Source organism: Aptenodytes patagonicus, chromosome 6, assembly GCF_965638725.1.
Source record: "Aptenodytes patagonicus chromosome 6, bAptPat1.pri.cur, whole genome shotgun sequence".
Lineage (NCBI taxonomy): Eukaryota > Metazoa > Chordata > Aves > Sphenisciformes > Spheniscidae > Aptenodytes > Aptenodytes patagonicus.
In genome coordinates this window covers 47587460-47604207 of record NC_134954.1, presented here as the reverse complement: position 1 = coordinate 47604207, position 16748 = coordinate 47587460, and the positions used below count along the sequence as shown (strand labels likewise).

Genomic DNA, 16748 nt, shown 5'->3' with positions numbered 1-16748 from the left:
CATTCTCTTCTCCCCAGATGATTCTCTGCATATTTCCTGAACAGCACTAGAATAGTTAGTATTGTGTTTTTCAGTTGTAGAAGGTAACGGCTTTGAATCTTGGAAATGGCATACAGTTAGTTTGTACGTGTATATTGCTTAATTGCTGGACCATGAAGTGTTATTTTCTTGCAGGTTTATAAATAACCGAATTTGCAAGAAGTTATTATAATACATTATATAAAATGGATAACTGGGAATTATTTTCTTTCATTTTGAAACTTCGTAGCTTAGACACCTTTGTATTTTCACACTGGCTTTTGTGAGCAGTGCTGAGTACAGGGAGCTGGGAGAGTTGTTTTTTGTGTTGCTGTTGAGACATCCAGTGTCCTGCCAGTCTGGCAGCTGAACTGGCTGACTGCTCTCAGGATGCAGACTGTCTTAAAAAAACCAAAGACCTTTCCAAGCCTTTGAATTTTGAATGCAGATATAAAAAAGGCGGGCATCATTCTTTTCTTTGCTGATAAGTTTCTTTTTCTAACCTAGGTCACCCAGTTCAGTTCTACAGCATGAACAGGCCTGCATCTCGACACACACCCCCAACAATAGGGGGATCTTTGCCATATCGGCGTCCTCCTTCGATCACATCACAGACAAGCCTTCAGAACCAGATGAACGGAGGACCATTTTATAACCAGAACCCAGGTAAGAAAGTTTTTCTGCTCTGTTGAATTCAACACAGTGGTGAATGGAGTGGCCTTCAGATAGACCTCTGAAATCTTATGTTCTGTCTCCGTTGCAGATCTTGCAGTTAGTCTCAGCAACATTTCCAATATGTTGCTGGTAGCCATGCCAAAGCTTCAGTCCCAAGTACGGAGCATTCAGCTTCCATTATGGCAAGCAGCTTAAAACAATACTGGCTTTGTTGCCAAATAAATTACTTTTGATCTCACAGTCCCTACTAGACAAGCTCTAGTCCTTTACTACACCACGTCATGTATCTGCTTTGGTGTGGGATGGGTATTTGATTTTGCACCAGAACACTGATTCTTCATTAATCAGTCTTTATCTTGTATGCTTTTTCCTTCTGATTAATGGACAGTTCAAGAAATTGCACTTGTTATACAAAGGTAAGCATTAGACACCTTAGAGACATCAGTGGTGTTTGGTATGGGATGCAAGGGAGCTGTGTCATCTTCAAGTCCACAGGTGATGTTATTTTAATGGGTGACCTGTCTTAAAAAGCAGGATGAGATATTAACAAGGAGTGGCGTGTCCTGTGTGTCAGGCAGAACGCAGTAGCTTTTCATCTAAGGAGTCCTTTTCCCTGTGCTGCTGATGTGATGTGAAGGTTTTGATACCAGAGTAGGGGAGACTTTCTTTTTTGACAAAGCAACAGAAAGATGCAGGAGACATACTGAAGGTTTCTTGTTAGGAAATGCCCTATTACCAGCAAGATTGAATGTTGACTTGCAAGCACTACAGTGCATTTGTGTTTTGTTGTTGTGGTGGTGGTGGTGGTTTTTGGTGTTTTGGTTTTGTTTTTTTTTAAATTGAGCACCGAACTTGGAATTAGGTCAAATGCTGCAATCTGCATTTAAGGGATTTGATCAGGTTCAAATATGACTGCTTGTGAGCTACCCTGCAGAGAGATGTGTGTGCTTAACTTGAGAAGGAAATGGATGGTCCTCCTGGGGACAGGGGGGTGGAGGAAGATATATGACTAAATTGCAGCCCAGTTGCCTGAAATATGTAGTATTTGTTAAGCACATTCTGTGCATATTGAAGGCTGAAGGGGAATAGGCAAGAAGGAAAGGGTAATAGCAATAAAAGAAACTTTTCAGGATTACCTTTGCAGTAAAGAAGATTTTCAGTTTATCCAGAGAGTTTCTGACAACTGCTGTGCATTTCTGCTTTAGCAAAGGGATAACTCTCTGCAAGCTACCATTGCATTGTTAATAGGTAATCATAGAAGATGCCAAATAGGCTTTAAATAAGTTACATAACCACAATTCAGTCTGTGTACTCAAAAAGAAGATAATGATTATGGTGATTAGTCACTTGAGCTGTAAATCACAAACAAAATACTTCAATTATACTGGCATACTTGATACAATGTTAATAAGCAGTTGTAGTAAGAGACTTTTTTTAATATACCTAGCAGAATACAGAATTTAGTAGCTTTGCAGTTATACTAAACTAAGTTTTTTTTGGCCTGTACCTTGAAAGAAGAGGATGCTCAAGCATGCATAATTGATGAAGACCCTAAGAACAGAGGGACTGTTGTGTCTGTAAGGAGCAGGGTTAGTAGTGACAGGACAGGGGCCACGATCGCTTCTCAGCATTCCTGAAGAGAGGGAGAAAATGCAAACTTAAGGGGTGAAGAAGAGACCTTACAACAGTCAGAGGAGTGTGCCAGCTATGGCTTGTTCTTCTTTGCAGGCTGTTTGGCAATAAAGCGGTACTGTTTTTTCGACTTCCGTATTTTAGTATGTTGGCATAGTCATTTTTGTTTATTCACTTCACAGGAGGATGAAAGATACTTGCCTTGCCCTGTTCTTTTGAATGCCACTTCTAGGATAATATAATTTCTCTACTTCATGGTGAGACCCTTTTAACGGCTGAAAAGAAAATATTAAGAAATTCAGACCCTAAATGATCTCAGCATATGTCTGTCCCAAAGCCACTCTTGCCAGCCATGACACCTAACAAGTGTTTTAACTTTGCAGCCTAGATACCAGCATCTAAGCAGTATAGAGCTCAGCACAGGCTAAAAACCCTGTGGGAGAAACTGGGCAAGTACTGAGATGGTGGTCTGCACTACACACTATTTGTATAGCTGAATTCTTACTAGGCTGAAGCAATCTAGTGGAAGGTGCTCTTGAGCATTTCTGAATTAATTCACAGCAACTGTGTAGATGAACTCTTAATCTACCAATGGTCTATATGGAAGGAAGCTGGGAGGGAACGTTTAAGCTGGTGTTTACCTCATCTTTTGAGACAGCAGAGGTACAGTAAAGTTCTTCTGATGCACTTTATGAACGAAGTCATTATTAATAAAATATTTATTGTATTGGCTCCTAAAGGTCAAAACTAGCTTAGAGTCAATATAATATGATAGTCCTTGCACTGTGCATAGACTGAAGCACAAACCAAATGGTTAAGATAAACAAGGAGTGATGTCAGCTAGTGTTAGCATCACCATTTTGATTAAACTACACAAACTAAACTAAGGGATTTTTTTGTATTTGCTTGGAGTGCTTGTCTAGAGTGATTTATTTTTCTACATCGAAAGCCTCGTTATTTCTTTCAAAGAAATATGTATAGCACATGAACAAAGTACACTGAAGGGACCTAGGAAACTGAAGCTAGTCTCATATGATCAATATGAATTGTGTGAATCCATATGACATTGAATAGAGGAAACATTTTGAAACTGAACATTTTTATAGCACATATAATTAAAAAGGCAGGGACTTCGTAGTTGCGCAAGAATGCTGAATTAATGAATATTACTGCATTTCAGTAGGACTTCAAGTTCTCTTTTCCTGCTTTGAAAAAATGCAAGACCAAATCTTTTTCCAGCTACTGTGGTTACACTTAAAGGAATAAATACTCTCAGAGGTCATGTTATTCGAATCAAAGAACCTGTAATTAGAAATGTATTTCATTTTTTCTCAAGAAATATCAATTAAATGGTGAGATAATGGAGCTTGCTTTATATAGAGGTACAAGGATATTTTGCAACAAAAAGGATGGTTGCTCTGTTGTTTTGGGGTTTTTTTTGTTTGTTTGGGGTGTGTGGTTGTGAAAGGAACGTGAATGTGAGTGACAGAAGAAATTCAAAGCACTTCAGATAATAGTTACTGAAATAAGCAAACAGAAGAAATTCTGAAACATGAATTTTAAATGCCCTGGAGTTCTTTTCATTTGCTGTGATGATGTGAATTAATTCTGAAAGATACTACATCATACCTGGCAGTTTTCTTACCAGCTCTGGAATTAGTCTGAAATTTATTTAGTTCTGTTCTGCGAGCTAAATAAATGTACTGGTACATGAAGTGTAGACCTTTTTCCCCTCATTCTTTTGGACATGACTAAATGTTTTTGTATGCCACTACTAACAAGAAAATTATTTAGTTGTGCTTTTCCTGAGGTGTGCTTTCTGAAAAATAATCTTGTAACTTGCTTAAAGAATATTACTGCACTACTCTTGCAAAGTGATACTAAAACTAGATAAAACTAGTTAACTATTTTTTTAACTTAACTAGGTAACTGAAACTTTTCATTCCTGGTTTAAACCACAGTTCTGTGATATAACATTTTCAACTGGCTGATAGTATATTCTTTAAATGTGAATTCACATGTGTTGTACAAAGACAGCTCTTTTGGTACCAGTAAAAGGGCTGTTCAGAGTTCAGTGCAGTGGTCTGTGAAATCAGGTGGGAAGGAAACGAGGCAGCACATCTGGAATAGGCCCTGTTGTTTGGCAGCAGCACAGTGCGCTTTGTTCTAATGATAAGGTCAGAAGTCTCGTGTCTTCCAAGCATGCTCAGTTCACAAAGGCGTCTTTTTCTGTTTTGCCTAAAATAACTGCCTCATTTGATGGTTTTTTTTTTTTTGCCTACGTTTTGGAGAAAACTAGTTATATCCATTTTCATTACTAAAGATTCGTGGATGCTGTTACAGAGGTCACCTCTATAAATATCAATTTGATCTGAAAGGTGGAGGATTATAGGGAGAGAATCCTCTTGATATGTTTGTTAGGTCTGTTCATAAAGTGCTATGTCGCTGTAGTAATAAACTTCAACTTAAGGGAATCTCATAGTCAGATCAGAAAAATACTTCAGCATGAATTCTTAATCTTATGAAAAAGAGCTGGGTTGGAAATTTTAAAAATAGAGAAATCTTGAAGTAAGGATTAAGAATATGCTTAAACCACCTGAGCCATTTTTCTTTGAATGTCAGCCTTTTTGTCTCAGCTTCTTGGCAGACTGCTACACTGTCTGAGTGGTGATGATGTCTACTTTCCTGTTTGCTGCTTTGTTGTGTTTCTAACTGAATGCCTTTCTCTTTTTAATTTCTGTGGCAGCATCCCTTGCTCCTCCTCCCCCCTCCATCCTACAGGTAACTCCACAGTTACCGCTAATGGGATTTGTGGCCAGAGTTCAAGAAAACAGTAAGTTTGCTGCTTCCTTGTGCTATGATTTATTACTGGATGTGGCTTTTGTTTTGAGTGGATGAAAGATTTGTCTGTATATAGCCAGAATTCTGCCTTCTCTACTGCCTCTGCAAGTTTGTCTGAAATTGTGAACAGAGGGAAAAGGAAATAATTTTATTGGAGGAACCTGCTTCTTCCTTCTCTGAATTTTATTGTCTCTAGTGTATTTCCACAAGTTCTAACTATTGGTCCCAGTGCAACTAATTGGGATAGGAAGTATTACTTCAACCTGCTACCATGGTTCTAGAGACATTTCCATGGTTATACTATTGCTTATTTTCAGTTTCAGATACTCCTCCCCCACCACCGCCTGTGGATGAGCCAGTGTTGGATGAATCTCCACCTCCACCCCCACCTCCAGAGGATTATGAGGAGGAGGAAGCAGCTGTGGTGGAGTACAGTGATCCATATGCTGAGGAGGACCCTCCCTGGGCACCAAGGACCTACTTAGAAAAGGGTAGGTTTAGAGCTAGTAGAGATGGTAGGGTCGTGGTTGTCACAACATTTGGTATAAGCTCCTGCCATCCTGCTTTGGACATGGAATCTGCCTAGACTCCTTCGTAGCCAGTATTCGGTATTGTGGTAGAGGTGCTCCTCCAAATGGCAACTTAAAGAACAAAAGTTAAGCTACTCTTCTGAGTCTGACTCTTTCACCCCTTTCTCCACAAAGGGAAGATAATGATTAGCTGGCCAATTACATTTTTTTTAAATCCTCTGTAATACTTAAGACTCACCTTTCAGTAGTCTGCTTAATCCTAATAATCAAACTCATATGAGGTAAAAAATGAATTAATGCTGCAATTGCACTTGAACTTTGAACATATGGGTGCATCTGGAGAAGTGCTGCAACGTGTTTGGGGCTCTGGAAGCTGCAAAGCTGCATCAGTGTGGGGCCATGCTGAGCTAAAAAGTACTGGGTCTGTGTAGGACTGACTAACTGAGGTATTGCTGCGTGGCTGCATTTAGATGTCTTCCAGTTCTGAAGCAGGTGTGTGGAAACATGCTGGAGTAAAACTACAGGTAGAATCAACTGAGTAGGTAAATGGCTTAGGGGCACTTGAATATGAAAAAATTACTGCCTGGTGTTCTCCTGTGAAACAGGGTCATGTACCCCTTAGTAAAGGGTGATATAAAATCTAATGTTTCAAAGCAACTTGGCATCTCAGCTGAGTGACTGTTAGAAACATTCAGTCTGCATCAGGGAAAAAAAAATCAAGATTGCCACAAAGATAGACCCAGTGCAGGATTTGGGGGGTGGGGGGGGAGGAAAAGAAGATGGAAGAGGCACTTCCTGCCAACTCCAGCCCAAAGAAAATACTCTATTCCTGAGGGAGATGGAGGAATATGTGGGAGCTTTTTGTTGTTCCCCCACCCTCCATCTAGCTGGTGTAAGTGTTTTGTGCAAGGAGTACCCAGGCTTTGCTGACAAGCTGAGACCATTTGTCAAAGTGGCTGACTTGCAGGGTGTTCACATGACTCGCTTTATCTATTGACCTCTCCACACCCCTGATTGACAGCAAGTGTCACTATTATGGTGGATGAAAAGCTGGACATGAGCCAGCAATGTGCACTCACAGCCCAGAAGGCCAATCGTATCCTGGGCTGCATCACAAGAAGCGTGGCCAGCAGGTCGAGGGAGGTGATTCTGCCCCTCTACTCTGCTCTGGTGAGACCCCATCTGGAGTACTGTGTCCAGCTCTGGAGCCCTCAGCATAAGAAAGACACGGACCTGTTGGAGTGGGTCCAGAGGAGGGCCACGAAAATGATCAGGGGGATGGAACACCCCTCCTATGAAGAAAGGCTGAGAGAGTTGGGGTTGTTTAGCCTGGAGAAGAGAAGGCTTCGGGGAGACCTTCTTGCAGCCTATCAGTACTTAAAGGGGGCTTATAAAAAAGATGGGGACAGACTTTTTAGCAGTGCCTGTTGTGACAGGACAAGGGGGAATGGCTTTAAACTAAAGGGGGGTAGATATAGACGAGATATAAGGAAGAGATTTTTTATGCTGAGGGTGGTGAGGCACTGGAAGAGGTTGCCCAGAGAGGTGGTGGATGCCCCATCCCTGGAAACATTCCAGGTCAGGTTGGATGGGGCTCTGAGCAACCTGATCTAGTTGAAGATGTCCCTGCCCACAGCAGGGGGGTTGGACTAGATGACCTTTAAAGGTCCCTTCCAACCCAAACTATTCTATGATTCTATGATTATTCTGTTGATGCACACAGGCTCTTTGTTGATTAAAAGTTGCTTCAGCTTATTCTTGTCAGGGAAGTTGATTTCCGTGAGGGAGGAGAGGGAAAAAGGGACCTCATATACAAAGTACTCTTCTTACTGTGCAGTTTGGAGGGTATTCCTGATTATTGATATTAGTTACCTGGCTTCACAAAATCAGGTTTTGGAGTGGGGTGGGGTTCCTGATGTTGCATTTCTTTCTTTGGGGGAAGATGGCAAAGTTCTTCAGGTTGGGACCAGTACAGATCATTTCAGCAAATACTGGATGTGCTGCATTACTTAATGAACTCCTCCTTAGCAGGCAGTTCTGAGAATGCACAGTATCTGCTCAGTTTCATTGTGGTTGATGTATCTTGTGCTGGATGAAGATGGCAGGCATGTTACTTTTTGATAGGAGAGTGAGTCTCAAGATTTTTCTCTGTATTTTTTTCCAGCCATAAGACACTCTTTAGCCTAATTCTACATTCGTATCACTCTTTGTTATGTTTCTGTTATTCCTGCCACCTGGCCCTCAGCAAATCCTCAGTGGCATTTCAGCTAGGAGCAAAAGAGAAAAAGGAGGACCCTGATGTGCATTGCCTGTTTATAATGTCTCATACTAATGCAAAGCGGGGGGGTGTGTGTTTGTGGGGAAGAGAAGCCACGAAATTGTGTGGCACGTGGCCTGGGAAAACAACTTTCTGTTTGAAGAAATAATGACATTTGAATTATAGCATATTGTTCTGATCTGCTTTTCTGTGTGACTTCTATGAGCTTGTGAACTAACATAATTTATATAGGTGCATATATGCACAGATCTGTTCCATCTCAGCAGGCAGTCCAGACATTTGTAGTTTGATGTTTATGGGAAAAATCACGTGGGATAGCAAAACTGTAATGGGAGTCTTTAAAGATAAGCTGGAGAAAGTCAGGCTTTTCATCAGAACATTTTTCCTGCAGAAAAGCAAAAGTATAGGAAATGAAACATTCTCCTGTATTGATGTAGAGTCCCATGCAAAAACATAATTTTGTTCTGTATTTTGAAAACTAGATGACTAAAACATCTAAAAGGTTGCTCTGTTCTTAGAAACACTCATAAAAGTAATAAAAAGTTAAAGTGCTTACTATTTAACAGTTCTTCGTACATTGTACTTTTAGGATACCACAAAAAAAGAGATACTGACATAGGTGTGGATTCTGTTGTAGTTCTATGAATAGCTCCACTTATATTCAGCCTATGTCTTGAGATTTGACTGCTTTGCTGGAGTTGGGAGAGAAGTGCTTGGCTGTGATTTTTTTTTTTGTAGCAAACAAGCTTTAAAGTTAATGAAAAGCCCCATGCTAAAAGAGGACTTTCATACTTAAAGAATGTGTATACTTATCCTGCTGTGAACTAATAATGCTTTATCTTCTGCAAAGTAATTATTCCTATGGCAACTCCTTAAGTTCCTGTAAATAGTCTTCTGTGCCACATGAATCAAAGCGGACAAAACTGATGGAAGGAGGTGTCAAGTACAGAGGGTTGCTATGTATTGAGATGGGATTCAGTATGATCCTGTTCTGTAAAGGGGTGTGGGAGGTATATTTAACATTAAGACACGCTCTAACCTACAGCTGAGGAACCAAGTGAATAGCAGATCCATTTTGAACAGATGGAGAAACTTTTAGGTAGGATACAGTTACTGGGGATGTTGATCTTGAGGACGGTACCACATGGCTGTAATAGCAACAGCCAAACAGCAATGTCCAGGAAAGCGCACTGCAGTTTTCCATTGAGCTATGTGTCTGGGTGTGTGGCATGAAAAGGTAAGAAAATGTCCCAACTTCGCAAACCAGATGAACAGAAATGGGTATCCAGAAGGAAAGATTGCCCTCATACCACATAGGGAAAGTGCGTGGTCACAGCTATCAGATTTCAGTTGGATAATCAGTCTGGCCTACATTTGTGGTCAGTTTGATGTAACAGAGTTCAGCCAAACTCTGTGTAATTGTTGAAGAACCAAAGATCACTGACTGGAAGAATATCAGCCTAAATAAGTAATTCTGTTTTTCATATCTGCATTGAAATGTGTTCAGATAGAAACTAAAAGAGGTCCTGGCTCAGTCTTGCAGGGAAGAATGCCACCTCCTGAGTCAGTATTGCTGCTTCCTGTCTCCTCTGGAGCCTTTTTGGCAATGCTGGCCTGGGCTCCTGGTAACTCGTGGTATGTGACAAGCTCACAGCTTGAACTGGTGGGACTACAGACAGAAGGATTAAACAGTCTTTTAGAGAGAGGAACGTTGCCAGTACAAAAGTAATATGCAGGAGGAAGCAATGGTGATGTAAAAACAAAACCAGGCTTCAGGCAATTTTGTAAGAGGCTTAACAAGAAACGAATTTTCATCACAAACTTAGGGAAGAGCTTCCTACTTGTGATCATGAAATAATGAATCCATCCAGTATTAGAAGGGACTAGAGTACACTCAAAATGAGAAAGAAGGAAATTGGAAGTTACCGTGATCCTTGAATTATTATTATCAAGAGAATGAAGAACGGCAGGACAGTGAATCTAGGAAGAAATGTTTTAAAATGAACAGGTATAGAAGGCAGTTAAAAAGGAATTTTGAAGGACTTTAATTGAATGTATCATGTATTCATATAGTGACTTCTGTTTTTCAAGCTAAAAATGTACTCATTTCTCCATTTGTGTTTTGTTTCCTTAGAATGATACGTCTAAAACTAGTTCAAATGAGTTACTTAACTGTGCTGGTATAAGTGTAGAGCCAGAAATGTTTTTTAAATATGCTCTGGTCAAATGATACAAATCTCCTGTTTGGGAGATTTATTAAAAAAAAAAAAAAATTCTCTGTACATACTCTGATTCTCCACCAGGATTGATTTGTATATTTTACTTTATAATCTTTTCAGGATCCAGGTTTCCCTAGTAAATATTTGCATTGATTCCTTTGCCGCCTCCGAAAGAAAATGACCTCTTTTCTTTTGAAAAGAATGATGAGTTTAGTAGGACTCTTGGACACTGCTCATGAGTACACGCTGTTATTTTTTTTTTTTTTCTCCTTGCTTTGGTTTAGAGTATCTTCCCTTCTATCCCCAGTACAAGATTGTAGGATCCCTGTCCAACATCCATTTTGTTTCAATGGCAGCACTGCATGTTTCATTGCCAAGTGCTCAAAGCAGTGACTGACGCTATTTGTTAAAGTATTCAGAGTCCGGCATAGCTAATTTTCTGTATGGAACACATAATGATAGGACTGAGAATGGAAAAACGTATCAAGTTGATGTCTCGTTTCTGCCATTTCAGGACAATGTTCTCTTTAATATTTGCCACTGCTTTCTCCAGTTTCTTTGACTTTCCTAACAGCTTTTGTGCCTTCAGTAAAATGTTCTGCAGCTGTAAGAAAAATGTCCTGATACAGTAGGCATACATTTTGTCTCAGAGAACCACCCTACTTCTTCCTAGCTCCTAATTGGCTAGGAGCCCACCTTGGCACTGTTACACCCTGGGGGTGACTTCTAGCGTACTACATATGCATTTTACAGATATAAATGTGGAAGTAGCTAAGGTAGATGGAAGTCTGGGACATTAGCCTTGGCTCATTCTTAGTGTGACCTGAAGAGAGCTCTTACTACTGTTCCTCTTCCATGTTTTCTTGTTGACTGTTAGTTGTGCAGAGATCTGGTTTAGCACATATATCTAATACATGAATCTTGGAGTAGGTCTGAGTGGTCATAGCCATGGGGAGTTACATCCACCTCCTTGCATCATTCCACACCAAAAGTTTATCATATATTTGTAAACTTTTCCTCTGGTGGGTCTGGAAGTAGTAAGAATAGAAGAGTTAAAGTAGTCCTGGCTCATGTGCTTCAAAGCATGAGCTCTTATAAAAGGGGTTGGAAGAAACTGCCCCTCTCAGCAGGTCACTCTGTACACACAGAGGTGAGGGCAGTGCAGTTCTCGGAGATTGCCTTGAACGTGGAGAACTTTGTACGAGGCAGGTTGATTATCCTCCTCCTCCCTGTACCTCTCCTAACAGTCATGCTCTGTTCTTTCCTAGTGGTGGCGATCTATGACTACACGAAGGACAAAGAAGATGAGCTCTCGTTTCAGGAAGGTGCCATCATTTATGTCATCAAGAAAAATGATGACGGCTGGTATGAGGGGGTCATGAATGGAGTGACGGGGCTCTTCCCAGGGAACTATGTGGAGTCAATCATGCATTACTCAGAGTGAAGACTAGAGGACGGAACACTGCATCTCCTGCTGCAGGAGCTGTGAGGGCTTCCCAGATATCCACCAGCCTCTGGGGCCCCATCCAGTATAACTGAATGAAGGATAATTGTAACAACCACTTTTTTGGTTTGTTTTTTTTTTTTTTTTTTTTCCTCTCCCCTCATTATAAGACAATAGTGATTTGAGTTGTTTGAACAAATGGCTCCTCCGGCTGCCAGCAGAGGCTATCCTGAGCCATCTGACGTTGAATTAAGCTGATCCGTTCAGATGTAACAAACTCGTTGAGTAGCTGATACTTCACTCGAATTCTGACTTCTGACAGGCTTTGGGATCTGTCTCAGGAATCCTGTGTGCCCTCGTGGTACTACCCTTGGCAGCAGTGCCTGGCACTTGGGATGTCCTGGATGCTTGCGGTGAAGGGTTACTGGCCGATGGACATCCCTCCTGTTTCTACACTACACTCCTGTGCAGCTGGAAGAACAGTCATGTGCTAGCGAACACTGGGACTTTTACACAGAGCCGTTCCTGTAACTGACTTCCAGATAGCTGGATACATCTTTAACATAAACACTTCTGCAGCTGCTCTGCACATGTAAGCTGACACAGGGGCACACAGAGTTGGCTTTCATTCACTCACCTTTCAGTTTAGACAATTAAGATGGCTGCAGCCCAGAGGACCCCCACCCCCATTTCCTCATCTTTTGAATGCCACAGATTTGTTTTGTGTTCTGCACTGATGTAAATGTGCTCCTCTCCGCAGCAAGCTACTCGCCATGGGTGCTGCCGGTTTAAATAGAACTCACAGATGCCGTTGACGGTGAAGGCGAAACAAAGTTTACAGGTCCTCCTGGGGTCTGAGGATAAACTCTAGGGGCTGTGATCTAAGGTTCAAATCTGCTCACGCCTGCTTGCACTAGAGAAACTTACCCCCAACTTTAGTCTTATGCACAATATAATCTTAAAAATCCAATCAGGTATTGTAAATTGGCTATTTTGTACTTGATTACTAGATTTGCATATGTACTGTGAGAGCCCTGTGCAGAGGCAGGACAAACGGCAATTGTCGTCTTCATGTCTGTTGCCAAAATCTCTTCAGTGGAAGTAAAAAGGGCTGTTGTGTGTACTGGTTTCCCATGGAAATCCAAGCAGTAACTAGTAGTAGTCCTAGCTCTTCCCCCAGCCCTCTCCATTGTTTATTATAAAGAAATAGATATTTTGAGCTGTAGTGGTGGATCTGGGGTGGAGTAATACCAAGTGAAGGCTCTGTAGCCCCTTGTGTTGATAGTTTGCTTTTTAATCTAGTCTCAGTTAAAAATGCTGCTCAGTGATTCTGCCTAGCAGATCAATGTAAAGTGATGGCTGTACTAGTCTGCCCTTAGGAAGGACTAAATGTTATCTTTGGGTAAACGTCATGCATTAACAGAGTGAACTGATTAAACCTCCTGTTGCAGTCCTGTTAGCCTGCAAATTGAGCTGACCCCTGTATTGTGAGAGCCTCCTGGGCCAGGGCATCTTCCCGGACAACTTTTGACTGTTGCCTGGCCAAGTTCCAGCTGGTACCACCAGCAGCTTGTCAAAGGTGAGACAATGCTGCAGCTGTCTTCTGAGGCCTGCGTGTAAAACAGAGCAGCGCACAAGAGACCGCTAGCGGGGCTGGGTTTGTGACGGTATTGGCAATGATACAGGTAATTGACCCAATCCCCTTGCTTGGTAATTAGTGCAATATCAGGATGGAGGTGCAGGTTTGGTGCAGACCTGGGCAGGGAGGTGCCATAGCAGCTCAAGGGGGAAGAAAGAGGAAACAGTCAGGTGAGATGTGTTTGTGGCATATGGATGAATTTGATCACCTGCTGTGAGCTTGCGGAAGAGTGCGTTAACTCCTGTGACAGTGCGTAAGGAACTAGTTTGGTTGAAGCCTACAGGAGGTACAACTTTGAAGACACTGGTGCGAAGATAGAAGCTACTTTCTCCTCTGCTCAGGCCACAGCCGTGTAGCCAAGACACTGTTGTCTTCTTTCTGGAAGCTGACAGCATTATTGTTTGGGATGAGTGTTAGCCAGAACAGGTACCCTTCTACCTTCCTCCGTGAAAACTTTTGTCTCGCAGCAAGACTAACAGAAGCAGCCATGTTCGGTTCCCTCAGCCCGTTCTCTGGGAACAAGCCTAGAAACATGGGTTGTGCGGTCACTGGAAGGACTGTTTCTAGTGTCATAGGGCAGGTCTACACTTTTTGCACAGGGAGGTGGTGCTTGCAGCCCAGCTAGCGGCCCAGGTGATTGAACAGCAGTATTGCGCAAGCCTTTGGTGCTCACAGGGTGGCTGTGTTTTCTAGGACTATCAGAGCTTTCCTGGTTTCTCTTGCCCTGGGTGGGTTTGTGGTAAAGACTGAGCACACAGTGCTCAAATGCATCAAGTTATGGCAGTTTAGCGAGTTACTAAGTGAGAGCTGAACCTCTCTCCCTGTGCACCCATGCTCCAGCTGGGAGGTCACACATTAGTGAAATGTGTCTTTAACTCAGTCTGTGTAAGAGCATGCGCTTGAATACTTCTGACAGGTGGGTGGGGATAGTGTGTTCTTCCACTGTGTGTGATACACACCCTTGTCTAATCTTCATTCAGCTGGTGTGAACTCTGGGAAGCACTGAATGCTTGTCCGAGCTGAGCTCAGCACAGAAGATGAGGCTGCAAAAACTTTAAGGAGCTTCATGCATTCCACTTTCAAGAACTGGCTTTAGTCTGATGGGCCAGGGGTTAGTTTGGTCCCTGCTGATAGCATGTGGAATTGTTTATCCTGCAAGAGCTGCTGTGGATGGAATTTTTGGGTCACCTCCTGCTGGTTTTATGCTTTATTATGCAGTACTAATGTAAAGAAATTTGTTGAGTTTTATGCATATTTTTTATTTTGTACAGATTTTAATTCTGTGGCTTGTTTGGGGATGATGTAGTGGTCATAGACCAGGCCAAGGTAAACAGGCTTTGTATATTACTGTTACATAGATTGCATGCTAGTAAAGTCAGTGAGGGTTGCGTTTCCAGTTTTGTCCCTTGTACTACTTCTCCAAAACCTTCTCCCCCTGCCCCCTCTTTTTAATTTACGTGTTTACTTTAGGGGGGGGAGGAAACACCTCAGTATTTCACATAGGTGCACAACACCTCTTCACTGAGTTCTGCTGCCACAGCTGAAGGTGTTCAGCATCACAGGCTGTTGAATCAGCTGTGTGTATGCATGAGAGAGGTGGGGGAAGGAGACACTGCAGAATAGCCCAAAGAGTGCTGTATGGCCAAAGTGGGTATGTTTCTCCCTTTGTGAGAGCTGCCTTAGCCCAGCCAGCTGTTTTCATTGTGCACAGAAATCAGTCAGCATCCTCTAGCGGTGTATTTTGCTTTGGTTTGCTGTATCAGAGATTTCTTCTTTGCTCTTGGCCCCAGGGACAAAGCTATTAACTACAGCTGCCTCTCTGCCATGGTGCCTGTGTGAGAGGAGGTCAGACAGAGTCTGTCCCCATCTAGTGCCGAAGCAGGTTATTTTGGTGCCTTTGTTCCAGCCTAAGAGAGATGGCTGAGGTTGCGTGCATCTCACCCATTCCCTGCCCTCCTTCTTTTTCTTCTCCCCCCCCCCGTGATGGATTCATGTTCTTTGTTTCTCTCACTGGCTGTTGCAGCAGAAGGCTGCGAGGGGCAGGAGAGGCAAGCAGCAAATTTTGCACTTGACCATCCTGATGGTGTGCCCGTGCCCACTGGCTGCAGTAGGCACCAGAGAGCTGAAGCAATGCATGAAGATTTGCTGGCCTGACTGGTGAGACACAGGCAGACACCGATGCACTGAAGAGCCGTTGCTCCCACTGGAGGACAAGAGGTCCGCAGTGTGGCCCCAGGGCTAGCTGGCGGAGCTTGGTGTGTATTACCAGGAGGCTGACCACATTCCTGGGACTTGGCTTGCCCTTGTGGTTAGTGCTAATAGGAACCAGTTGAGTTGGGTGTTCCTGAAAGTGGCTGGAGATCGCTGCTGGTTTGACCCACAGCTCCCCCCAATCCCAGTGGTCTGTGGCTGGCTGGCTTATCAGTGGGTGCCAGGAAGGCTTAGACCCAGCTAGTTCTTGCCAGAGCAGTTTGTTCTCCTTTCACAGCTCCTGGGCATTTTCTTTCTTTGCTGCTGAGGGTTCTTGGTGACAGCCAAAGTTGACATTTGCAGTGATGCAGCTTCTGAAAAGCAACACTTTTATCTAGGGTGTTTCAGTTGATCATGAAAAGAAAGCGAGGCAGCAGCAGGACTGATGCTCCTTTTCTGGCAGAGGGTAGGCTGCCTGCTGGGTGTGTATGTGCTTAGTGTTGATTAGAAGTGGAGGAGGGTTGTGCACTCATACAAACTGTGGTGTCTCCCACCTGTGCTTGATGGTGACTTAATGCTGTGCTCTTCCCAGCAAGTGCTGCAGGTGTGCCTCTCTGCTGGAAATGAGCTCTCTTTTTATCAGTTATGTCTCTGGGCTTCAGGCATAAATCAAAAGCAAAACTTTCATGTTTTCCTTTCTGGAAAGGCTGGGACTTTATGTGGGTTAGTAAACTGGGAGCATTTACAGGGCTTCTCCTCCCAGAGGTGGGACAGGACATCTTGTGAAACAGGTGGCATCTGTGTTCTCTGCAGGGCAACTTGTTGGAAGCTGCTAGAGGATGGTGTTGGAGAGACCATGGCATTGTGGCTCCTACTGGGAGCAGTACTTGCATTGAGAGTGTAGAGTCACTGACCAAGCACTGCAGCATTTCAGGAAGCATTACAAACCCCACGCAGAGACTTCAGTTCTCATGTTGACAACAGCGGCAGTGAGAAATGTACAGCACTGTTGCATTCACTAAGGCAACTATTTACAACCCTAATCTCTAGAGAAGACGGTGTTGTAAACTGAGCACTAGCAGCTGGGCTATATAGCTTATGGGGCACCACTTTCAAGAATTTACTGTGCTTACAGGTATATTCACCTTCCCCACCTTTTGGCATCTCTCAGTATTAGGCACTGCCACATTTTGTGGATAAAATGGTATTACACAGAGGTCAGAATAGTGCAAGAAGGGACCATTTTGGGGTTGTTTTGTTGGTGTCCCCCCCAGTAGCCAAA

At 42.8% G+C, this 16748-nt stretch overlaps 1 protein-coding gene across 10 annotated transcripts in view; it reads left to right on the top strand.

Annotated features, from left to right (window-relative positions):
* The window catches only part of ABI2 (abl interactor 2), a 71088-nt gene extending 55838 nt beyond the window's left edge, over nt 1-15250 (top strand). For 6 of the 10 annotated variants that reach the window (XM_076342452.1, XM_076342448.1, XM_076342449.1 and 3 more), the window contains 4 exons: nt 526-684; nt 5072-5158; nt 5484-5657; nt 11462-15250. In XM_076342452.1, coding sequence (XP_076198567.1) covers nt 526-684; nt 5072-5158; nt 5484-5657; nt 11462-11637 — 596 coding nt within the window. In that variant the 3' untranslated portion in view covers nt 11638-15250. The remainder of the gene's footprint in view (nt 1-525; nt 685-5071; nt 5159-5483; nt 5658-11461) is intronic. The other 4 variants (XM_076342451.1, XM_076342450.1, XM_076342446.1 and 1 more) reach the window with 1 other exon arrangement.
* The last annotated feature ends 1498 nt before the right edge of the window (nt 15251-16748 follow it).